Source organism: Ovis aries, chromosome 13, assembly GCF_016772045.2.
Source record: "Ovis aries strain OAR_USU_Benz2616 breed Rambouillet chromosome 13, ARS-UI_Ramb_v3.0, whole genome shotgun sequence".
NCBI lineage: Eukaryota > Metazoa > Chordata > Mammalia > Artiodactyla > Bovidae > Ovis > Ovis aries.
Window position 1 is genome coordinate 75,187,110 of NC_056066.1, and position 25,892 is coordinate 75,213,001.

Sequence of the window (25,892 nt, forward strand, 5' to 3'; positions counted from 1 at the left end):
ATCTTAGTTCCCCAGGCAGGACAAAACCTGTGCTCTCTGCATTAGCAGCATGGAGTCTTGACCACTGACCATCAGGGAAGTCCCCACATTCATTCTTAAAACAGACTAGTCCCCACATCCTCATTCTTAAAACAGACTCTTGCGAAGTTGTCAGTTGATTGAGAAACAAGGTTCTGATCTCAAAGATGCTCTCAGGCACGTCCTCTCCCCATGTGTTCTTTCTCTTTCCTCCTTTTGTGCCTGTGAATCAAGTGTTCCCTGCACGAGGGCCAGATAAGAAGTGAAGGAGCAGGGGGGCATCTCAGGGCTGGGTGCGGTCCGTGTGCTTAATCACACCTGCAAAGTCCCTTTTGCCACGTAAGGTAATATAGGATCCGGGAATCAGGATGTGGTCCTCTTGCCGCAGTGGTGATGATGGTCATTATCCTGTGGACCATACCCTGCATCATTTCCAGACCCTGTCTGGGGCAAGTGGCACATGGGATTCTCCTGTGCCTGCTACTGGTGATGGGCCATGGGGAAGAGGAGGTACTATCAGATACCATCTTCCTACCGAAAGCAGGTAACTGTCTCTCCTCCTCCATGCAGCTGCCTCATGTGGGGCAGGGGCACCAGGTGAGACACCCCCCTCATCTCAGAGATTCAAGCGGGAAGAGAATCAACCAGAGGATATGTTACATGACACAGTGGGGATACATGGTAGGGGGTGAATAAGACCACTAGGGAATTTCCAGCCTAAATCTTGACCTACACACCACATCCCCTAATCCTTTCTGTGTCTAACATACTCAAGATCAAAAGGGCTGAGAGTCCTGCAGGCAGTGATGGGCCTTGATTGGGAAATGAGAAGGTTCTGGGTGTGATGAGCTGGGCTTTATATAAGCAGGCCCTTGGTGCATGCCGGGCTTGCTGGCTGTGTGGGAGCTGATCTGTGTGGGACGGTGAGTTTGTGCTCTGTTGCACTGGGAAGCAGAGGACGTTTTGTGCACTGCACACCTGGGAAATAGAGCGGCACGCTCTGGCACATGGGCACAGGCCCCATACAGCTGCAGTTCCAGCTGCCGCAGGCTCACACGTGGGCTCCTTGTGGAGCCCGGGAGAAGAGGCGATGTGTCAGGCTGAGACTGGGAGGCTGTCCTGCATTCCTGGCTTCCTCTGTGTATATGGTTGAGGTGGTCGGGATTTGGGGTGGGGATGGGGGTTTGGACCTTTGGTCTCATGTACTTCTGCTCTCAGTTTTAAGGTGTGACCTCTCTGGAGTGTTTTGCCTTGAGAACGGAAGGAGGAGGAGGAAACATGGTTCTTTCATTTCTGAAGGTGATATCACAGGTGAATCAATCGCTTACTTCTGAATTCCTTCCTAAATACCAATTTACCGGCCTAATAATCCTTGGCTGTTTGGAGCCATAAGGGAGTCTGTTGCAGGTCTCTCCCCTGGCTTCTGGTGGGTGCCAGCTGTCCTGGGCTTTCCTTGGCTTGCGGGTGCCTCGCTGTGGTCTCTGCCTTTATCCTCTGATTGTCTTCTCCCTGGGTCTCTTCACACAGTTGTCCCTCAGTGCATGTCTGCCACTGTATCCAGATTTCCCCTCCCTAAACCATTGGATTAAGGCCCACCTGAAGCTCGTTTTAACCTGATGACTTCTGCAAAAACCCTATTTTCAAGTAAGGTCACATTCTGAGGTCTTGGGGGTCAGAACTTCCATGTACCGTTTTTGGTGGTCTGACTTTTTGTGACCCCATTGACTGTAGCCCGCCTGGCTCCTCTGTCCATAGGATTCTCTAGGCAAGAATACTGGAGTGGGTTGCCATTTCCTTTTTCAGGATCTTCCCGACCCAGGGATCAAACCCAGGTCTCCTGCACTGCACACAGATTCTTTACCATCTGAGCTACGAGGGAAGCCTGTCGTTCTGGGACCTATAAAGGCACAGGCTTCCCAAGTGGCTCAGTGGTAAAGAATCTGCCTGTCGATGCAGGAGCTACAGGAGATGTGAGTTCAATCCCTGGGTCGGGAAGATCCCCTGGAGGAGGAAATGGCAACCCACTCCAGTATTCTTGCCTGGAGAATCCGATGGATGGAGAACCTGGCCGGTTACAGTCCATGGGGTCGCAAAAGAGTCGGACATAACTGAGAGACTGAGCATGCACATGTGAATGCATAACAGCCCGACACAAAGAGCTAACAAGGATTCTTCTGGGAGAGAACTTCTCTTTCTGTTATGGTCATTCATTATTCAACTTCCTTTTTGCTTTTTAAAAAGCATTCACTTATTGGGCTGTGCTGGGTCTTAGTTGTGGCATGCAGGGTCTTTTTTAGTTGCTGCGTGTGAATTCTTAGTTGTAGCATATGGGATCAAGTACCCTGACCAGGGATGGATCCCGGACCTCTTGCGCTGGAAGCTGGGAGTTTCAGCCACTGTACCACCAGAGAAGTCCCTGGTTAGTCAAATTTTCAAGTCCAAATTGATGCGTTTTATCTGCCTTCATTTTTAAAGGATATCTTCACTGGGTATAGAACTCCAGATACACGGCCTCAATCAAATGCCCCGTTATTCCACTTTCCACTCTGGCTGGAACCCCACATTCTTACCAGCACCACGTGACCTTCAAAACTTCTGTTTGACTCAGTATCCCAGCAGCTGTTCTCACAAGTTTGGCCCTGTGGTCAGCTATGGACCCAAGGGAATTTTTCATATCAGTGTTTAAGGCTCCCTGTCTAGCACCCTGCCCTCCAAGCCCAGTTGTGTTGGAAGCTCCAAACTCTGGTATCCAACCCCTCCATCCAGCAAGGTCACTGCTCTCTACATGGGTTCTATGTCCTTACCCTGTGGCTCTAGAAACCCCATCAAAGAAAATGTCAGGATGATACATGCTTTTCCTCTGTCAAGGATCACAGCCCTTGAATACGTTGATTTCCAATATGTAAATGTAAGGGTATGTTTATTTATCTAGCTTTTCCTGCTCTTTCACAGAGAGAGGGTAACTAAAGCAACTACTCTATCATTGTTGCTGATGTTCAGTCACTAAAGTCTTGTCTGACTCTGCAACCCTGTGGACTACAGCACGCCAGGCTTCCCTGTCCTTCACCATCTCCTGGAGTTTGCTCAAACTCACGTCCATTGAATCAGTGATGCCACCCAACCATCTTGTCCCCTGTCATCCCCTTCTCCTTCTGCCTTCAATCTTTCCCAGCATCAGGGTCTTTTCTAATGAGCTGATTCTTCACATCAGGTGGCCAAAGTATTGGAGCCTCAGCATCAGTCCTTCCAATGAAAATTCAGGATTGATTTTCTTTAGGATGGACTGGTTTGATCTCCTTGCTGTCCAAGGGACTCTCAAGAGTCTTCTAGTTTTCTCTAACACCACAGTTTGAAAGCGTCAGTTCTTCGGTGTTCAGTCTTCTTTATGGTCCAACTCTCACATCTGTACTCTCACATCCAATTCTCACATCACTCCATCATGGACAGAACCAAAGGTGTCGGTTCTTTCATTTAAACCACAGGCCAAGCTGATTTCTGGAGAAGGCAATGGCACCCTACTCCAGCAGTTTTGCCTGGAGAATCCCATGGATGGAGGAGCCTGGTGGGCTGCTGTCCATGTGGTCGCAAAGAGGCGGACACGACTGAGTGACTTCACTTTCACTTTTCACTCTCATGCATTGGAGAAGGAAATGGCAACCCACTCCAGTGTTCTTGCCTGGAGAATCCCAGGGACGGCGGAGCCTGGTAGGCTGCCGTCTATGGGGTCGCACAGAGTCGGACACGACTGACGTGACTTAGCAGCAGGAGCAGCAAGCTGACTTCATTTTTGAAGGTCTGCCTTGATGCTTCGGCCCATATAATCTCAGTCCTTATCTGTCCACACTGTCTGACACTGAGCAAGTGACTGTATTAATCACGGTCCTCTGGAGAAACAGAACCATCAGGATCTCCATATTATCTATCTAAATAAATACAATGATTTATGATAAGGCTGAGAATAATGTGATTATGAAGGCAGAGAAGTCCCAACATCTGCAGTCAACTGGAGATCGGGAAAGCTGATGGTGTAAGTTCCAGGTCTGAAGTCTGGCAGGCTTGAAACTCAAGTAGAGGGGTGTTTCAGGAACAGACTGATGTCCTAGTCCAAAGGTCAGGACATTGTCCTTATCATCCCACCCGCCTGGGGCTCTGACTTGGAGGCCTGCAGTCATAATCCCACAGATGGTAGCTTCACCCCACTGACTCCTCAGCCAAACACATACACCAAAGGCATGTTTCTTAAGCTGTTACTTTTCCACGAGGATAGGTAATTTTGCCTTCCAAACTCTCTAAGGACAAAGTTTATTTCTTATAGTTTCTGTTGTGTGTGTGTGTGTTCATTCCTTGTTCTGCCTGCCTCCCTATTATGGACAACTTGAAAGTTGTCTACCAAGGGCCACTCAGAAGCATGTATACTTATACAGTATCAACTGTTATTTCAGGAGTCAGTGAAGTTTAGAGACGTGGCTGTGGTCTTTTCTCCGGACCAGTGGGCTCATCTGAGCCCTAAAAAGAGAGAGCTGTATCGGGATGTGATGCTGGATACCTGTGATCACCTTGTGTCATTGGGTAAGAAGATCTTTCCTTGTTAGTTTAAAATTGCCCAAGGTGGAATTTTCCCTTCCATGGGAATATCTGCAAAGGCCCTAGAAACATTTGGCTGAATTCAACTCGATGTTCCTCAGTAAGGTACTGGTGCTGTGTGATGATTAAGTTCAGTTCAGTTCAGTCATGTCCTACTCTTTGCGACCCCATGAATCGCAGCACGCCAGGCCTCCCTGTCCATCACCAACTCCCGTACTTCACTCAGACTCACGTCCATTGAGTCAGTGATGCCATCCAGCCATCTCATCCTCTGTCATCCCCTTCTCCTCCTGCCCCCAATCCCTCCCAGCATCAGAGTCTTTTCCAATGAGTCAACTCTTCACATGAGGTGGCCAAAGTACTGGAGTTTCAGCTTCAGCATCATTCCCTCCAAAGAAATCCCAGGGTTGATCTCCTTCAGAATGGACTGGTTGGATCTCCTTGTGATGATAGGAGAGGGCATTATCATTCAGTGATGATGGATTCTTCACATTCTCCACCGTCTTCCAAACGATCACACTTTTTTAAAAACATCATGCCTCTTAGGCTAGTGTCTGCCTAAGAAATACCTAAAAAAAAAAAGAGAGAAAAGAAACCTAAAAAAAAACCCAAAAAAACAGCTCCTGAAAGATTTTTGAGGTGATAATGAATCTCATTAGAAGTCTAGGTTGGATTTCTGTAATTACTACAGCAAGGTGAAGATCATTTATTTTTCTTAGGACACTGGGCTTACAAAGCAGAAGTGATGTCCTCTTTGAGGCAAGGGAAGGAGCCCTGGATACTGGAGAAAGAGGTGACGAGTGCTCCATGCCCAGGTAATTGACAAGGAACAAACATGTGGAGGCTGTCCCCACTCATACCCTAACTGGTCAGAGTGACCTGGACCCCCAAGGTGACGAGAAGCGAGCTCCCCAGAGAAATCCTATTCCTACCCCACATCCATTCTTCTCCCTGTACTCCCCTTGTTGATCTCTGGCCTTAGGATGCTAAATGGTGCGCTGGGAAACTTCTGAAACTTAAATGACCACACGAAGGGACAGAGGTATGAATAGCTAAACTGGTCAAATAATTTATCAGTGATTAGAATGGATGGGCTCAGAAGAGTGTCCTGAAAAGCTCCCCCATTTTTTTTCCCAAGAAAGAGTTAGGGAGATTGTCTTCTGTCTATATTCAGATAACAGGTTAATTAGATACTGAATAACAGATGAAAAAAGTAATCAAGGTTACCATCTAATTGGAGAGAAATGACAAGCCCATCACAAATAGAAAGTAGAAATTGCCAGAATGCAAGATGATCCAGAAATTTCAGAGAAACTCTAAATTTCAGTGTATAATAGAGAGCATAGCTCACTAACAGACCTCTGAAAGTCAAGGGACAAAAAGTTAAGTTTGCCCAGATGGTGATCTGGGCTTTGGACATCCTTAGAGCTGAGTAAGTTACTAAATGCTTCAAAAAATGCTAAATGCTTATAAGCCATAGACATTTTGGAAAGTGAGCCTGTAATCCAGGAAGAAATTAAAAGGTTTTTATAAGAACTGTTCACTAGGATTCCAAGTAATCCTGGGCTGTCTTTGTTTTTAAAAACTTAATAAGCTGACCCCCAACTTCTCTCCTACCCCCAAATTATCTATGCACATGAATCATCTTTTGAACTTTCACCTCTATTCCATCAATATGTTGGTCTGTCTTTATCTTTTGTCTGGCAAAGTGACAGGAGGGCTAGAAGTTTTAGGTACAGAGAACGGAGCCAATCATAGTGTTCAGTTTATAGTCAATAATCACTGTTGATTATTGAGAATTATATTATATGAGAATCCATTCTTTTGTGTTCCCTTCATCTGTAGCCTATGATTTCATTAATCTTCCTGTCCCATGACAACCAGTTTAATATCTTTTCTATGTTGTTAAATATGCAGACCTTTGTTATAAAATACACATCACTGTTTTACATATGGCATTTTAATTTAAATGGCATGCTGTAAAACTTTTCTTATTCCAGTTATCTTTGAGATCTCTACATGTTCAGTATACACATTTTCTTTTATAGTTCAGTGGCTTAACAGTGTTAAGTTTTGCTTAACAGTGGCTACATCTGTCCAACTCATTCTGATCAAAATCTCACATGTTCCTCTAAGAACCTGTGTAATAATTTCTCTGGGTCACAGGGCATCTCCAAACAACTTCACAAATATTCCCAGATTTTTTTCTGGACATCTGTTAACTGTATAAGCGTTAACATCTGTTAATTGTACAAGGTCCTCTTCCTGCGTCTTACCAATGCCTGGTAATAATCTGCATTTTAATTGTTCTATTTTGACAGTAAAATGTTACCTCCTTGCTTTAATTCTTCTTTCTTTAATAGTAAGATGAAGCTCCCATGATATTCTTGCTATCCACTCAGTATTCAGCTTTTCTGAATTGCCTCTTTGTATTCTTTGCCCATTTCTAATGGTTTTCTCTTTTCTTTGTTGGAAATTGAATTTTCTTTTATGTTTTAGATAATTTTTGCTTGGTTTAAGACATATGAAAACTTCCACCAATCTGTCATCTGCCTCTTGATTCTGAAGCTTTTCTTGACCAGAAATCTTCATTTTGATGTAATCGCATCCTTCACATTTTTTGCGGTAGTTTTTACTTAATATCTTTCTGTTGTTGTTTAAGAAGCCCATTCCATCCTAGGTAACACACATAGTTTCGTGTTAGCTTTGCGTGCGTGCTCAGTGGCTTCAGTCATGTCTGACTCTTTGTGACCCCGTGGACTGTAGCCCGCCAGTTTCCTCTGTCCACAGGATTCTCCACTCAAGAATACCAGAGTGGGTTGCCATTCCCTCCTCCAGGGGATCTTCCCAAACCAAGGATCGAACCTGCAACTCCTACATTGCAGGCAGATTCTTTTACCGCTGAGCCACTGGAGAAGCCCCTTGTTAACTTTTGAGGCTTAAAATTCATACTTAACATCTTTAATCTCTCTGGTTTTGAAAGAGGGGGATTTTTGTACACAGTGTAAGAAATCAATCAGCCCCATTTTTTTCCTGGATAGTGAGCCAGTTTTTATGACACTACCAACTCACCCATCCTGTCCTCACGGCCTTGTGATGCCGTCCTTATCGCATACAAGGCTGCTGCTTACTCGTTCAGTCGTGTCCAACCCTTTGCAACTCCATGGACTGTTGTTCGCCAGGCACCTCTGTCCATGGGACTTTTCAGGCAGGAATACTGGAGTGGGCTGCCTTTTGCTTCTCCAGGGACATATAAGGTATCTATACAGATAAGTCATCTTCTGAACTTGTTCTTTATCCCATTAATGTATTTGTCTGTTCTGTGTTAGTACCATATTCTTCCTATTGGTTTCCTAGGGAGTATTCATTCATACTTGGGAGGTATTCCCATTGGTTCTTTTGTCTAAAATCAGTTACCTAACCATGGACTGGATTCTTCCCCTGATGTTTGTACTGTATTTTAATACTTTTACTTGATACTTTAAAACTTTGCCTCCTCCTGCTTTGGTTCTTTTATTAAAACTATTCAACATAACATTGCTGCTAAGTCGCTTCAGTCGTGTCCGACTCTGTGCGACCCCATAGACGGCAGCCCACCAGGCTTCCCTATCCCTGGGATTCTCCAGGCAAGAACACTGGAGTGGGTTGCCATTTCCTTCTCCAACGCATGAAAGTGAAAAGTGAAAGTGAAGTCGCTCAGTCGTGTCCGACTCTTCGCAACCCCATGGACTGCAGCCTACCAGGCTCCTCCATCCATGGGATTTTCCAGGCAAGAGTACTGGAATGGGGTGCCATTGCCTTCTCTGCAACATAACACAGTAAAGGCCAATATTCAAAGTCTCAAAAATAACAATTATGACCATAACAAATATACATGACCTAATAGATGTGTGCAAAAATGAATGGTTTTATGAACTAAATTAAGTGGCTATGATAGTTTAAATTGTGTGCAGAGTCTTATAATGATTACTCATTTATGAATGATATGGGAAAAGACCATGTTTTTAAAAGAAATGCTTAAAACACAACTAAGTTTATATAAGTGTTATTAATTCAGTCAAATAAACTTTCTCAATAAGGAAAAAACTCAATAGAATACGAATACCAAGTCTGTAAGTCCATAAACATTTAAGCTTGCCATGCTTCAGATTAAACCCCTTTATCAGTATTAAACAAACTTACATATTTAGCATATAGGAATGGTCTCCGATTTTTTTTCCATTCCTTTGGTTAAATCCAAACTTTGTATGAGAGAAAATGTCTTTTTTTTTTTTTTTTTTTTTTTTTGCTTTCATTTTTGAAAGGGTTTTGCTGGGCATGAACTCTGGTTGACAGATTTTTGTTTTCTTTTAATACATTAAAGATTTTCCTTTTTTTTTTTTTGCTTGCAGTGTTCCAATGAAGAATCTGATGTACATGTACAGCATCTTTTTCCCCTCTGGCTGATTCTACAGTTTTCTCTGCATCACTGACTTTGAGCAGTTTGACAATGATGTCTTGGTGTGATTCTCCTCATGTTTCCTATGCTTGACTTCATTGGACTTCTTGGATCTGTGGGTTTATAAGTGTTCACTCGGCTTGGACATTTTTTTGCCATTACTTCTTTAAGTATTTTTCTCTCTGGTCCTTCTTTCTCCATTTCTCATCTCTTTTCAGAGATCCTAGTTGCCCATATATTAAGCCATTTGAAGTTGGCAAATCTTCTAACATTTTTATCCTTCTTTTGGGACTTATATTAATGGATGGTAATACTTCTCTTTGAATCCTGACTGTTCTAACTTTTGCGTTACATACTCTATTTCTTCATCATTTCCCCTCCGGGTTCTCCAACAAGGTTTCCCATGTTACTGTGTTGTCTTTGACTATATAATTTTGTCTTTGGCATACAATGTTTCTATACATGTGAATTATTAGGTTGAAATATTGTATTTCCAAACCAATTTTCACCACTAGATTTCATCTTACGGGGCAATGTCTTATGGTTTAGACATATCACTCGTGTGTGTCTTTAAACTGTTCCTCTGTATTCATACATTTTCTAATAACTTCAGTAGCATTTTAAAATCTAGAATGATAAAGTTAACAGAAACCCATGCTAGTTCTCCACCGTCAATTAACCTTCTTAATTGAAAATCTCCTAACAGTTAATCCATTTTATTTAGATTTCTTTATTACAAAAAAAAACCTAGAAATTATCTTTTTTTGTCAAATTGGGGGGGTCATAAGGTTGATAAAGTCTAGAGTGATTAAGATATGGAAAGTAATGATGAGCTCACGCAATGTAAGAACTTGAGTAGGTGTGGGTATACATAAACAATAAGGCTCCTTTTCATTTCTAAGAATCTATGTCTAGAATACATTTCAACAAATTAACAAAGATGTGTATATATGACTGTTCTTAGTGTTCTCAGAAATAACAAAATGAACAGAACTCAAATATCCAAGTAGAGCTCTGGCCCAATCAATAATAGCCCTGTCCTGTAGTAAAATGTTAAAGATTAATACAGTGGATAGACCAGGTTCATAGTTACTCACAGAGAGACCCTCTCCCAGTTTGTTGCTCAAAGGAAAGTATTTAAAGTCTAATTACTTTCATAAATTGCTGTATCTCTAGAGAGAAAATTTAAAGGACCTTAAGGAAAGTAAAACTTTAATCCTTGCTTAGAATCACCTGTGGCTGCTTTTAGAGTCTTTAAACGTTTCTGTTTTGGTGATTACAATGGCAACAAATCATTTTTCAGTTACAAAAATAAGTATTTCAAATTTAAAGAAATTTTTCATTGGATATATGTTGATCACTTAAATTATTCTTGCACTCGGAGAACACTTCTCTCGCGCTCCTCTCCTGGTAAGCTCCAGCTTCTCATCCCACCCCTCCCAAGTCCCCAGTCGCTGAACCCTTCTGTCCCCGCTCCCCCAACTAGCAGCCTCATTTGCTGTGATGCCTGGCTTTAATTTTATTTTTCTCCCTCTGTCTTCCCATTAGCATGTCAACCAGCATTGGTGGATTATCAGGCCCTTTATGAATCTATGAGTACCTTCAGGCAGAACCCTCACCAAACAAAATATCAAGAACTTTCGGTTTTCGTTCAGCATCATGAATGTGACGACTGCAGCATGGCATTCAGCTGTAGCTCACAGCTTGCTGAACACCAGCGGATCCACCAGGTAGAGAAAGCCCCCAGAGACGACGAAGAGGCAAAGGCCTTTAGGCATCGCGCGTCATTTACAAGGCTCCAGAGCGTCGACACTCTGGATAAACACTTTGAATGTGACCAATGCGGCGAAACCTTTAACAGAGCTTCCAAGTTCATTCAGCATCAGAGCACCCACAGCAGGCTGAAACCACACAAGTGTGACGTGTGTCCGCGGGCCTTCCAGTTCCTTTCATCCCTGATCACACATCAGAGATTTCATGCCGGCAAGAGCCCACGACTGGCTCAACATCAGAGAACTCCTGAACGAAACAAACTCTTTGTCTGCACGTTTTGTGGAAGGGCCTTTCACAGTTTCTCAGAAAAAATGCAACACCACAAAACTCATACTAGAAAGAAATATTACACATGTGATCACTGCAAAAAGGACTTCAACCCATACTCACAGTTTCTCTTACATCAAAGAGTTCACTCTGGAGAGAGACCCTACAAGTGTAATGATTGTGAAAAATCCTTTAAAAGCCAATCGAATCTTAACAAACATCAGAAAATTCATACTGGAGAGAAGCCCTTTTCATGTGATGAATGCGGGAAGACCTTCACCCAGCTCGTAGATCTTCAGCGTCATAAACAAATCCGCACTGGGGAGAAACTTTACAGCTGTGATCATTGTAAAAAGACCTTTATCCGTTTGTCATATCTAACGCGGCATCAAAGAACCCATGCTGGAGAGAGACCCTACAAGTGTAACGTTTGTGAAAAAACCTTTAAACATCAGTCAAATGTTATTAGACACCAGAAAAGACATTCTGAAGAGAGGCCAGAGACGCCCTTTCAATGCGATGGATGTGAAAAGACCTTTCGCTATTACTATGACCTTAACCAACATAAAAAAATTCATACTGGAGAGAAATCTTATAAATGTAGTGAATGTCAAAAGGCTTTTAACCATAGTTCAAATCTTAGTAAGCACATGAAAATCCATACTGGAGAGAAGCCCTTTGTATGTGACCAGTGTGGAAAAGCGTTCAGTCTAAATTCAAAACTGTCTCGACATCTGCAAACTCATGATAAAAAGAATCCCTGACTGCTTAGAAATCACTTACCTTTTACTAGAAATCGAAAATCTAAACCAAATAGATCAACGTGGGAAGGGTGTTAGCCAAAGTGCATTTCTTCTGCATGAATTCATCCTGTGTGGAATATTTTAGAAATTTAAATACAAGTTGAAGAAACGGGGAGATGCGATCAGAGACATATTTTCTGTATTTCACTGACTCAGTTCTTTGAGCAAAAGCAGCTAAACGGGCCCAAGCAGAATTCGAACCTGAAAACAGCAGTTCCTCTGATGGGACGTAGACTCATAGGCAGCTTGAGGGTGGAGTAACAAGAACAGACTCATTTTGCTGATTGTTCATTATCTGTTTTCACTGGATGAGTAAAATCCTAGTTTTAACAGAGGTGGCTCTCTATTTTGTATGGAGGGGATACAACTCTGATCCAGGTGTAAGTAAGGACCACAAAAGCCATTTCTTTGGAATTAAAACTTCAGAGAAGAAGAAACTTTGCCAGTGGACAATGAAAACAAAAGGTGGGTCACGATTTAAAAACCTAAGAGAAAGTTAAGAGGGAAGACATGAGAAATTTAAAGGCGGTGGGTCAGTGGGCTACAAGACAATGTTTCTGCTCCATGTCTAAATGGATAGAATTCATAGGCATCCAGCTTCCTGGAGTAGTTGGCACCATTCTTGAATGTACCCAGAGAACCAAGAGGAGACGGAGAGATGGCAACAATTCTATGACTTCGATTCAGGACTTGGAGAATCTATAGTAGTGTTATTCAAAATAAGTGGATTTCCTGTATTCCCTGATAAATAAGTCTCAAGTTTTCTAGGGCCTGCTAACACTGGTGGGAAATGTTCATACATTCAAGTCTTGTGTCAGAAATCTACACTTTTCTGAATCAGTTCCCATAATCATTGGTGGCAGCTTAGCCCTGTTCAGTCAAGTGGGGTTGGGTGTAGTCGAACACGTCTCTTTAGGACTGGTCTCAAGCCATAGAAATTGATGGAAAGACATTCAGTTTCTTCTTTGAGGGTCATTCTCGCATCTTTCTGACCTCCATTCTCGCATCTTTCTGACCTCCGCTTTCCCAGAGTATTATAGTGGCTGCCACATAGCTACATTGTTGTGTAATCATTGGAGGCAGCTCCTCATCCCATGTTAATTCCTTACGTGCTTTCTTTTTAATCTCTAAGAAAGGGTATGGACATAAGCTCACTTTTTGCAAATAACCTATAAAATTATGTGTCTGAGTTATATATACACAAAGAAAATGCAACTGAAGTAAGTTTAAAAGATGAGTATAAAATAAATGTGATCAATGCAATTATGAAAATGTAAAATGATTATTGGGGTAAGGAGGGGAAAATGGGGCAATTACTCCTTTGGTTTTTAAAATTCTGGTTTAAAGTCAAATTAAACGGGAACTATTCTATGTGTTTAAAATATATTAAGAATTTCCAACATGGCTCTTAACTCTGGAGTCTTTATTATAAGGAGGAAAGAAAGAAGCTTAACAGAACAGCTTGTTCTAAAAAGTCTAGTATTCCAAATTTGCTAACAGATTCAATAGAAACCTAGATTCCAATAAATGTCTTTCTTTGGGGTGGCGGGGAAGGGCTTCCCTGGTGGCTCAGAGGTTAAAGCATCTGCCTGCAATGTGGGAGACCCAGGTTTGGTCCCTGGAGAAGGAAATGGCAAATTTTTTGTAATATCTGTTGCCATGATTCCTGGGAATAATCACTATAAACCCTAAGTCTCTAATTACATGAAAAAGGAAAAAGTTAAAAAATAAAAACAGGAAATAGCCATTATGCAAAAGTTAGGCCATTCAAGACATTCTCATTGGAAAGTTTCAGCTGAAAAAATTTCCTATTGGATTTTAACATTAAAACCACATAAGATATTTTTACTGTTTAAGAAAATAATAAGAGTTGTTGGTATGATAAATGGAGAGCGAGCGAGAACTGCTTATATAGAGATTTAAAATGTCATCTAAACACTAACTTAGCGTGTACAACTTTTTCTTTTTGCTTTTAATAATTAATTCCTTATTTAAATTGAGTTTTCACTGTCACACATTTGAGGATAGAATCCAACAGGGTGTTGATGTGAGCTACCCCCTGGCCCCCAACGAAAGATACACTGAAGTCTTAACCCCCGCGTGCAGGAAAAACTCAGTTCTCCTGTGTTCTCCTTAACTTTCACACTACCACCACACTGACACTTCTCGAACCAGATATGTGGGGGGTTTTCCCACACCAAGCCATTCTGTGATATTGCTTGGGGGTCATAATTCAACCCAATTCTGACTATCTACCCGGGGATTGTGTCAGATTAAGGTTAAGGGCCCAAGTCCCAAAAGACTGCCCCTCATCCCTAACTTCAAATCCCAAGTTTAGGTGGTCACCTGTGCTTTGGTATGTTGGCTCTAAATCGGAAGTTCCTCTGACCACACCCCACTCCCTGCTGGAGTTTGCCTGAGCAATTTACAGAACTTGCTTGAGCAAGTTGCTAGAGCAACTCAGGTGAACAGCTTATTGTAAAAGGAAATTAGGGATATGGACAAACATTCAGATGGAAGAGATATGTAGGGCAAGGTATGTGGGAAGGAGCCTGGGGTTTCTGGGCCTGTCATTCACCCAGCAACTCCACTTGGAAGCTCTCCAAATCCCATTCTGTTGGGATTTTTATGGAGGCAGCATCATCATTTCTCCATTTCTATTTCTCCATTTCTCAAATCTCTTGAGATCCACTCCAAAACGTGGGAAGTAAATCCCTAAACAACTTACCTGGGATTTGTTCATCTTTAAAGTAGAGAACCAAGAGTGATGACTTCAAAGCTGGATAAGAAAGAATGAAGAATGGAATCATGAGACATCTAACACAGCAGCTCTTACTATTATTTACCAAGAAAATGGCCCTTTGATCCATCTGGTCCAAGAAGCACAGGAAACAACGCAGTGAGGGAATATCCACTTGTCAGAATTCTGGAATGATCATGTAGAACTTTTTATACTGAGAAAATGGAAGTAGTGGGCTTGCTTCCCTGGTGGCTTGGCAGTAAAGAATCTGCCTGCCAATGCAAGAGACTCAAGTTTGATCCCTGGGTCAGGAAGATCCCCTGGAGAAGGAAATGGCAACCCACTCCAGTATTCTTGCCTGGGAAATCCCATGGACAGAGGAGTCTGGCGGGCTACAGTCCATGGGTAGAAAAAGAGTCAGAGGTGACTTAGCAACCAAAGCAAAAAGGTAAGCGATGGTTTGCATATGGATGAGTCCTCAAGAAGTGCCTTTTTCTCTTTAACACATCTGCACCCTTCCTTTGCCCTTCCATTGCAATGCACATTTTTTCTTCTGAAAGTTGAACGGAGGCTTTCATGAATCACGATGATCAATCAATGGTCTTCGAATATGGTGTGATCACCCAGGTTTTGCTCACCCTGGAGAGGAAAATTCTGACCCCCAAACTCTTCTTTCAGGGATTCTTCTGTCTCTGCCTTAACATCCTAGGGAGAGGTTTCAGTTTAGAAATATGTTCTTCCAGGTGTGATTTCTGTCCTTGGGGCCTCCTGCTTTTTCCTTCACTGGGATGGTTTTCTTTCTACCAGGGCATAGCAGCCACATTTCCATCAGTTGGACTCTGCATTTGGACTCCCAGTGTTCAAGTGCCTGCTGAGCTGGACCTTTTCTAAAGTCCAATTAAGACTGCAGAGTGAGACAAAGCTGCAGGAGGCGGAACGAGCCTAGGAGCCTCGATTATACCTTGTGACCTAAGGAAAATAGGTCCAATGCTGTGATTATCAAAATACATAGTATAATTGCTTCCTAGGGCACACAGAAGGCAAGTCATCATGTCAGAAAAAACCCAGTGAGGGTAGGCAGGGGGGAATATATATTACAAAGATCATGCATGTGTGCTAGGTTGCTTCAGTCATGGGCAACTCTTTATGACCCCGTGGACTCCTGCCAGGCTCCTCTGTCCATGGGATTCTCTAGGCAAGAATACTGGAGTGGGTTGCCATGCCCTCCTGCAGGGGATCTTCCTGACCCAGGGATTGAGCCTGCATCTCCTGCATTGCCAGGTGGGTTCTTTGCCACCAGTGCCACCTGGGAAGCCCCACAAATAAAGCCCCACAAATAAAGCCCCACAGTGAGACTGGGAGTAAAACAGACCTCACTAAAACAGATTTTTAAACAGTTTTAAAGTTTATTCATTTACCAGGGAATAAATCACTTTAGCTCCCTGTAAACGAAGTTATAAAATGTGCTCCTAAAGGTGAGGTAATGCCAACTTCACAGCCTGATTGGGTGGACTGAGTGAGAGATCTAAAAGTCTTTATAACATTGATCGCAAGGGATACAAGTCCGGAATGTATTGTATTCTGGCTTGCTCCCTGCAACACGTGGGCTCTTATGTTCCCTGACCAGAGATCCAACCCAAGCCCCGGTGGCGGAAGTGTGGACTTAACTCCTGGACTGCCAGGGAAGTCCCATGCGCTTGCTTTTTACAAGCGCTATCTCGTTTTACCTCAGAACAACCCAATGAGGCAAATATTATTCCTAGGCTCACTTTTCAGATGAGAAAACATGATGAGTGTAAATAAGATGCCCTGGGAAGCAGTGCTCTACTGTGACAGGACCTGGTCTAAACACAAACACCGTGCTCTTAAAACCTCATGCGGCACAGCAGACATCACCCCAGCCCCCCAGCCCCCTGAAATCTTTTCCGGTCAAATCTGCTCCCTGGCCATTCCCGCCAACTGAAGCTCACATTTTTTTTCTTCCAATATATGCACAGTATAAAATAACTAATACAATGATTATAATATTTGTTTCTATAATAAATATTCCTTCCCAAAATAAATAAATAAATAAATATTCCTTCCCTTCCCTGCTGTTTTCCACTACTCTTCAACCCAGCCCAAAAGGCTGCAGATCTAAGTTGCATCAGTGGAACTTTGGGGACAAGATTTTAGCTATTTGTTTACTGGCTCAGTTGTGTCCGACTCTCTGCCACCCCATGGACTGCAGCACATAGGGCTTCCCTGCACATCACCTGGAGTTTGCTCAAACTCATGTCCATTGAGTCAGTGATGCCATCCAACCATCTCATCCTCTGTCGCTGCCCCCTTCTCCTCTTGCCTTCTTTGCTGCTCCTAAGTTGCTTCAGTCATGTCCGACTCTGTACAACCCCATAGACGGCAGCCCACCAGGCTCCCCTATCCTTGGGATTCTCTAGGCAAGAACACTGGAGTGGGTTGCCATTTCCTTCTCCAATGCATGAAAGTGAAAAGTCAAAGAGAAGTCGCTCAGTCGTGTCTGACTCTTCGCGACCCCATGGACTGCAGCCTACCAGGCTCCTCCATCCATGGGATTTTCCAGGCAAGAGTACTGGAGTGGGGTGCCATTGCCTTCTTGCCTTGCCTTCTTTAGCCATGTACAAACCTTGCACCTTCTCAGGGCACCTTCTTTTTTCAAAAGGGGGGGCTGCAGGGAGCGCCCGTCAGGAGGCCTGCAAGTCAGGAGCTCTGCCCCCTGTCGCCTTTCTCCCGACCATCGACCATAGGGGAACCCACCTCGGGGCGTCCCTGGAAAGGGATGCGGGCAGAGAGCGAGTCCACTATCCACGTACCAAGGCCAGCTCCGCCCAGCCCTTCGCCCCAGGCCCCGAGGGCTCAGAGCTCCCTGCCAACCCTTTAACTTGCGGGCGCACCCGCTTCGCCCGGGTGACCGCGGAAAGGCGGGTTCCGGACGCTGCAGGACTCTTTCCCCGGAACAGCCTACAGAACTGGAACGCGGACTCGGCAGAAAACTGGATAGCACGGTAGGTAGCTCATTGGCAACGCCGCGTGCGCAGAAGAGGCCGCCGAGCCGTCCTCCCCAGGGCTCCCCAAGGGGCGGTCCACGCTTTTCCGGACTACATTCTCCATAAGGCGCCGCGGCCGCCGCCCACAGCGGGGGCTCCTTAGAGGAGTTTCTGGGGTCATCACCCGGCTTGGGTGATTGCCCGGAACCATTAATACAAAAAGAAAAGGTGCCAATGAACTTCATCGAAGACTACAGATGAGAAGTGAAGATGACAGACGGTGAAATGTCCCCCCAAATGCAAGTGATTCCCCAGGCCTTATGCTTCTCTTAAACCTCTAGGAACATCAGAAGGCCTTCCCAGGTGGCGCTACAAGTAAAGAATCTGCCTGCCAACGTAGGAGACGTAAGAGATGCGGGTTCAATCCCTGTATCCGGAAGATCCCCTGGAGGAGGGCATAGCAGCCCACTTCTGTGTTTTTACCTGGAGAATCCCATGGATTCTAGCCTGGTGGGCTAGCTCAATAGGGTCGCACAGTCAGACAGGCAAAAGCGACTTAGCAGCAGCAGAAACACTAGAGGCTGATAGTCCCTTATTCTTCCTGCTGTTGTTCCCACTCAACATCAGAAAATGCACTGGGGAGTATGCCCACTGAGCATTTCACATGTGAGAAAGCCTTCTGCCATAGCCTGGATCTCATAGGGGAGCAATCAGAAAAATGTGTGTTGCATGGTTGCCTGGTTTAGTGGCTTGGAAAGAGTAGGATTGAAGCATTGAGTGCAGACAAGAATATTAGAGGAAAAAGAGGGAATTTATCAGTTCAGTTCAGTTCAGTGGCTCAGTCGTGTCCGACTCTTTGTGACCCCATGAATTGCAGCACGCCAGGCCTCCCTGTCCATCACCAACTCCCGGAGTTTACTCAAACTCATGTCTATCAGTTGGTGATGCCATCCAGCCATCTCATCCTCTGTCGTCCCCTTCTCCTCCTGCCCCCAATCCCCCCCCTGCATCAGGGTCTTTTCCAATGAGTCAACTCTTCACATGAGGTGGCCAAAGTATTGGAGTTTCAGCTTTAGCATCAGTCCTTCCAATGAACACCCAGGATTGATCTCCTTTAGAATGGACTGGTTGGATCTCCTTGCAGTCCAAGGGACTCGCAAGAGTCTTCTCCAACACCACAGTTCAAAAGTGTTAATGACCAGGAATCGATAAGAAGCCAGACAAGAAATTCAGGCAAGGCTTTATTGGGGCCCCTGCTGCAGCAGTGGGGAGTGAAGGCAGAGGACACAGGATAGATTCCTAGTTGGGGAGCTAGAAGTCCACATTCCTGTCAGCCAAAAAGCCAGCCTATAACAACAAGAGAAATATTGTAACAAATTCAATAATGACTTTTACCATTGTCCACACATAGTATTTTTTAAAGAAATAAAACATAAGACAAATCTATTAAGCATAATTCTGTTTTTTTACATATACACATTTAGATAAAGTTATGTACATAAAATACATATGATTGTGTAAATTTAGATAAAATTTAGAAAGATATTGCAAGAATGAGGGGGAAACAGGGAAAGGGGCTGGGGTCTTGAGTTCTATAGCTTCCTAGGTCTCCAACTCCACGCCTCAGGCCTGTCATCACAGAGCTCAGGGACTGGTCCTCGGAGGCGATGATTAGTCAGGGAGTCTAGGGGGAGGGGAGGGGAGAAGTAGGGGAGAGGTGGGAGAGGAGGGTAGATGGCTGGAGGGTAGATGGCTGGAGGGCAGATAGGAAAGAGAAGAAACCAATAAAAAGGCAGACGAGCAAGCAGATATTGGACAATGCAGTTGCCACTGTGGCCACTAGGTGGAGGTATTATCGCAGATCAGCGGCCATTGAGGGCAGGTGAACTTCGTTCCCGGGGCAGAAGGCTCCCGCTCCTGTTAATCTGGGTCGACTCCTCTGTGATGGATATCTATTATTGTTAGTTGTTTCGCTCTTTCATGTGTTGGAGAAGGAAATGGCAACCCACTCCAGTATTCTTGCCTGGAGAATCCCAGGGACGGAGGAGCCTAGTGGGCTGCCGTCTATGGGGTCACACGGAGTCGGACACGACTGAAGCGACTTAGCAGATCGCTTTTGTTTGGTCCTCCTGACATCTATACCACTTTTTCCTGATAACAAGCACTTCCATTTTTCTTTGGGGAACAACCCTATTCCCATTAAGGTCTACCATATACACTCACATAGGCTGTGCACTGCACAACTTCATGGGATCTGTCCATTTTAGACTGCTGGGTGGTGCCCACAGGAACCGAGCAGCACTCAGCCCACATAACCGTCAGTGTCAGCCATGGAATGATGGTCCAGTAAGCTACCCATCCTACTTCTGGTCTAGGTGGAGTTGATTCATTCTGATATGGATGCCATAAAGTCACTGCCCATTAACTCCTGCCGTGTGGATCCCTCGAGTTATCCTGGTTACGATTCTTTCCAGCTCCAACCAATTCCTTTCTGATTTCATTAGCCAGAGATACTTTCTGTTGCCAACAAAGAACTTAACAAGTCACAATCTGCACCTCAGCTCTTCCTCAAACTGGAAGCTAGATCTCAGCAACGGGTCTTGAGTATTAGGATTAAAATTTGTTTTTATTCATTATCTATTCATTTGTGGTTCAGCTGGTAAAGAATCTGCCTTCAATTGGGGAGACCTAGGTTCGATCCCAGGGTTGGGAGGATCCCCTGGAGAAAGGGAAAGGCTACCCACCCCAGTATTCTGGCCTGGAGAATCCCATGGACTATATAGTCCATGGGGTCATAAAGAGTCAGACACGATTGAGCAACTTTCATTTTCATTCATTCATTTATTCATATAATAAATATTTGGGAGCATCTCTTAGATTTGTATATTTATTGAATTTGTATATTTATTTAAATATTTGTATATTTATTGAAACTGTTTTACTAAATACAAAAATCTAGGCTGTCTGTGATGTAAATAGAGATCCCTAGGGTTGTGCAGTGCACAGCTCATGCACCTCTCCCGAGCAGCCCTGGACACCACTCTCTCCTCCAATCCCATGTCTCTGATGCATGGAGACCCCTTCACCTCAATAGGGGTAAATGGGGGGATCTCGCCGTGAAGTGGCAGGATCCCCTTTCTGTAAGGACATCATGCTCCCTGGTTTCTTCCAAGAGGCCAGTCTGTCCTGGGAACAGTCTCCGATGACCCTGTCATAAACAGGATTGGCCTCCTGGGGCGGGGGCTTGGGCCGGGCCAGGTGGCACTGAAACAGTCCATGGAAGGCCTCCCGGAAACGCTGGGACATGAGGGCATAGACGATGGGGTTGACGGCGCTGTTCACTGACGGCGCTGTTCACGTAGATGCAAAGGCGGCAGGAGAGAAGGAAGCCAAGGTTGAGGTAGGGCGGGCTCAGGAAGGAATTCACCACCACCAGGGCGCGGTAGGGCAGCCGCAGCAGAGCGAAAAGGACCACCACCACAGCCAGCATCTTGGTGACCTGCCGGGTGAGACAGGAAAACAAGAAATGCGTGGGTGCCAAGGGAGAATCCTGGCTTCCAGGTCTCTCTGTAACACAAGAGTGTCCGGGCCTGGCCAATCTGTGATTGCACGCATGTCCTCACTTCAACTCCATCCTCACCAAGAAAACCGCTCTGCATCCTTCTCTGCTCTGCTCAGGTCTTCGGAAACCTCCCAGCTCCAATCCACCTCCAAAGCCTTTGAATGGGCGGCTCCCACATACTGGATGCAAATTCACTCATCCACTGAGCTTCAGGCCCTTTCTCTATAGGATGGAGACACGGTACTGCTGTCATCATAGGTGGACACAAGGACTGAAGGAGTTCATGCCAGTAAAGAACGTAGAATAGTGCCAGCCATAGGAGAGATGCTTTTGTGGGTTTATTGTGGGTTTACTGCTGCTGTTGCTGCTGCTAACATAACCTCTACTACCACTATTGCAACTGTGTGAGGTTCAGAGCAGCAACAGCTGGGTTAGAATCCTTGCTCCACTGCAAACCAGCTGTTTGGCCTCGGACTGTCCCTCTCTCCAGCTACATCACTTCTCCCCAACACCCAGCCACATGCTTCTTTCCGGCTCTTTCACTCACCCTGCCCCCTCCCTTCTGATTCTCCGTCCTGCCTTTGCTCTTGGCCACCTGTTTGCCCCTCCCTGCTCCCTCCTCTTCACTTCCTAACTCTTCAGATCTCCGCAGCACTTCTCTCAAAGCACAGACTAAATGAAGCCTCCAAGAGGAGTGCTCGCTGGAAGGCGTTTCAAAAGATGCAGTTTCTAAATTCTGGAATGAAATCGCCACAAGGGGGCGTCTGTCAAGGGAGCCGGGACATCACTAACACTGAGGAGGCTAGCAGCGCCCACGAGCCCCGGACCCTGGAGTCCTCAGTGACCCCTCCAGAGACCAAACATGGTGGCAAACGTTATGAGCTTCAACTGCTCAAATAGTTCTTGAAGAGCTTAATGAGCTGCAACTGCTCAAATAGTCCTGTCACCGGTTCTGTGACCAGCAGACCCTGGATACATTCAATCAGCTCTGGGGAACAGGGGAGAGACAACTTTCTCATCAAGGCAGAAGCTAGCCTGGTTTTCCAGAGTACAATTACTTCTTAGAGTCTGTGAGTTTAGTTCCTCTCCTAAGAGGCTTGGCTCTGGCTGAGTCAATAAATTCATGTTATATAATATTCTCCAGGAACCATGAAAAATCACAGGAATCCCCTAGAAGGACTTGACTTCTGACTGTACCAAATTCAGATCCTGTTCCATTCTATTTTACGTTCACTTGGGTGAGAAATACCAGCAGTGCGGTGGGCCCTGGAGCCAGGTTTCCTGGGTTCAAATCTTGGTTCTGTCACTTACCAACTCTGTGACCTTGGGCAGCCTTTCTGTGACCCAGTTTCCTCTGAGATGATGACATGATACATCACGGAGTTGGTGTAAAAACTCAATGTTATAAAAATAAAACATAAATGCCCGAACAAAACAATAGCAATAGGTACCATATATTGAACACTTACTACACATCAGATTTATATTTATTACCATCCGCTGAGGTAGATAGACACTGTAATTATTTTTATTTTCCAGTGGAAGAAATCAAGTCTCAGCAAGGTGAAGTGACTTACCCAAAGCCACACAGCAAGACATTAACAAAGCTAGGGGTTAGAACCTAGGTCTAGAATACTCTTTTTACTTCTAGAAGTTTCACCTACAGCATAGGTCAGGCAGGATTTTGATCCCAGTCCTTCCGGGTTGAGCCTGAGAGCAGAAACAGTAGTAAATAAGTGTGAGGACAGAAGTTGCATTTGTCTGGAACCAAAACTTTCTATTTTAGGCTTGTTCAGCCCATGTCCTGCCACCTTCCCTCTAAAAACTACTTTGATCTAAGTTGTCTGCAAGCAGGATGGGCCAAAGGGGCTTTTTGGGGCAGTTGGAAGAGCCCCCCCCAACAGTGTGCCCATTCCAAGAGGGAGGGAGATGGCACAGATGGTTCTTGCCTGGCTCAGGAGTGATTCAGCCAGGACGAGGTGCCTCCGCCTCCCACACAAGCTGTGGGTCGGGGTGGCAGGCTGAAGATAAAGACCGGCTGGACCCAGAGAGCGGTCCTCCCACCTCTATTCCTGGAAACCCCTGTGGTATGGTGAAACTGCTGGAACAGGGGTGAAGATACAGGGATGGGTAGTTGGGTTCCTGCTCCCAGGTCCCCTGCCATGTCACCTCGGTCCCTCCCTTGTCCCCTCTGCCTATTGCCTTTTCCGTAAATTCAGGTAGTAAACCTCCCGAACAGGAGTGATTTCAGGAACCATCAGATAATCAGGCACACAGCAAGCACTCAGTAAATGCTGGATTCCTCCCCAGGATCCTTTCTCCTCTTGTGCTTTCAGACTGTCCACTGAAGCAGCTTTAGCACCAGAGGGTGTGGAATTGTCTTGGAAAGTCACTTCACCTCTCTGAGCCTCACTTTCCTCATCAGTAGAAGAAGGGGAATAATGGCTATGGTGGAGGGACTCACTGAGGAAGTATAAAAATAAATCGACATGAATTTAGCCTTTAGCGTCCGACTCTTCGCGACCCCATGGACTGTAGCCTGCCAGGCTCCCCTGTCCATGGGATTTTCCAGGCAAGAATACTGGAGTGGGTTGCCATTTCCTTCTGCAGGGGATCTTCCCGACCCAGGGATTGAACTTGGGTCTCCTGCACTGCAGGCAGACTCTTCACCACGTGAGCCATGAGGAAAGCCCAAGTTTGTGACATTGACTCTAAATGAATTATTCCATTTCTGCTGGCACTCCAAAGTGCTGCAGATTGCCCTTATCTCGTACAACAGGAGAGGAAACAAGCTCAGAAAGGCAGAAGTGATCTCTCCCAAAACAAGCCCAATAAGTGTCATGACCCGGATTTGAGCTTGACTCCAGAGGGCTTCCCTGGTGGCTCAGACCGTCAAGAATCTGCGTGCAATGCAGGAAACCTGGGTTCCATCCCTGGGTGGGGAAGCTCCCCGCCCTGCAGAAGGGAATGGCTCCCCACTGCAGTATTCTTGCGTAAAGAATTTGGACAGAGGCGCCTGGTGGGTTACAGTCCACGGGGTCGCAAAGTCGGACACGACTGAGCCACTAACCCTTTCACTACATTTTTGACTGCAGAAGGGCCCAAGGTGCCATCCACCCATCTGCTGCAGGCTCAGTACAGGGGTCTGAAAGAGGGGGGAGGAGGGCCCTACCTACTTCCGGGAGTTGAGGGCGCCACTCCTGCCGCGGGAAGACAAGCGCCCTTGGCCAGCGGGGCCGCCCTGGTGCACAGAGTCCCGGGTCACCAGGAGGCAGCGGCCCCGCGAAGAGGACGCGCGCTATGAGCGCGTAGCACACGGTGGCCAAGCCCAGGGGCAGCGCGTAGAAGAGCGCGAAGTCCAGGAAGCAGACAGGCAGGTAGAGGGAGCGCGGCACGCGGTAGCCTCACTGCACCTGCACGCCGTCGGCCTTACGCGGTCTCGCGCTTGTCCACCAGGAAGAGCCAGAGCACGCAGCAGGCGCCGGTGCCCAGCCACACCAGCGCCGCGATGCGCTTGGCCTGCGCCGCCGTGCACAGAGCCTGGGCGCTCAGAGGGCGGCAGATGGCGAGGTAGTGCTCCACCGTGAACGCGGTGATGGAGCCCGTGGACGCGTTGATGCCCACGTACTGCAGGTAGGTGATGCCCAGGCAGCCGGCGTGGCCGAAGATCCAAACCCGGGCGGAGGCCGCCTCGGTCACAGCGGGCACTCCAGCCGCCAGGAGCACCAGGAGGTTCGCAGTGGCCTGGCTCACCAGGTAACAGTTGGTGGACGTGACCATGTGGCGGCTCCGGGCCACCACCAGGACCACCATGGTGTTGCCCGCCACCCCCACGGCGCACACGAGGGGCACCAGGGTCAAGGTCACTGCCTGGACAGTCAGTGGGGGGCGGGGCATGAAGCCCGGGCCCGACGAGTTTGCGTGCTCAGAGTGCTCGGGGGCTTCTCCATGCGCCCCGGTCCGCGCTGCCCCGCGAAGGCTGCAGCGAGTTGGGGAATGACTCCAGGTGCAAAGGTGTCCTGGGAGAATCTCCCTGAAGGAAGCTGCGCGTCTCGGGGAGGAGGGGCGGGTCTAGCAGCTGTCTCCAGCTCAACTGGTTTCTCCAACTCCAGGTAGGGTCTCACTGCCCCCACCCGGGACGCTGGGAACTCGGAGGCATCAGGAATTAGGCTTGTGCTGCTCAGTTGGCGCGATCGCTCCCGGGGTGGGGTTGACTGCAGCAGAGCATTCTGGATTGTAGGGTCGCGCTCCAGCAGGGGGACCGGGCACCCGAATGCCGCGTCCTTCAGGACCAACTGCTGGAGCGCTCTCAGCTCCTACCTTTCCTCTCCAGGTCTGCAGGCTCAGGACTGTAGACTCGGGGATCCAGTCGATGAAGCTCGCGGTGCGCGGACTGACCGATCCTTTGCCTCTCTAACCTCTTCGCTCGGCTCTGCACAGGCAGGCTCCTCTACTGTTGCCTTGTCCTCTCCACTGATGCCACTTGGCTCATTCCGGTTGCCCCAGCTCGGCACCAGTTCTTTCCACCAGCTCCTGGCACCGCACGAGGTCAGATCGGGGACGGTGCGGTGGGGAACGGAAGTTGAAAAAGGAAAGGTGAGCCCTGCTCGCGCGCCCCTACCCTGGGCTTTGCGTCCTTCTTTCTCTACAGGAGCATCTCCTCTGGACCCGGAGGTGGGCGGCGGGATAGGGAGGAGTCGAA

General features: G+C 46.3%; 1 protein-coding gene and 1 pseudogene across 1 annotated transcript; one reads left to right on the forward strand and one right to left on the reverse strand.

Annotated features, from left to right (window-relative positions):
- The first annotated feature begins 1,235 nt into the window (after positions 1–1,235).
- LOC121816281 (putative zinc finger protein 840) lies at positions 1,236–13,058 on the forward strand. The gene is made up of 4 exons (XM_042230382.1): positions 1,236–1,329; positions 4,461–4,587; positions 5,322–5,417; positions 10,589–13,058. The coding sequence occupies exons 1-4, from the start codon at positions 1,297–1,299 to the stop codon at positions 11,842–11,844; spliced, it is 1,512 nt and encodes a 503-aa protein (XP_042086316.1). The 5' UTR covers positions 1,236–1,296; the 3' UTR covers positions 11,845–13,058.
- A 7,407-nt stretch (positions 13,059–20,465) lies between these two features.
- LOC105609556 (thyrotropin-releasing hormone receptor-like) lies at positions 20,466–25,623 on the reverse strand (annotated as a pseudogene).
- Positions 25,624–25,892: the final 269 nt, after the last annotated feature.

What these genes read in the sequence shown, in the direction of transcription:
- LOC121816281 (XM_042230382.1), top strand. Translation starts at nt 1,297, where the DNA reads ATGGTTCTTTCATTTCTGAAGGTGATATCACAG. An exon ending in TTCTGAAGGTGATATCACAG is followed by an intron (nt 1,330 to 4,460) that starts GTGAATCAATCG and finishes CTGTTATTTCAG; the next exon opens with GAGTCAGTGAAGTTTAGAGA. An exon ending in TGATCACCTTGTGTCATTGG is followed by an intron (nt 4,588 to 5,321) that starts GTAAGAAGATCT and finishes TATTTTTCTTAG; the next exon opens with GACACTGGGCTTACAAAGCA.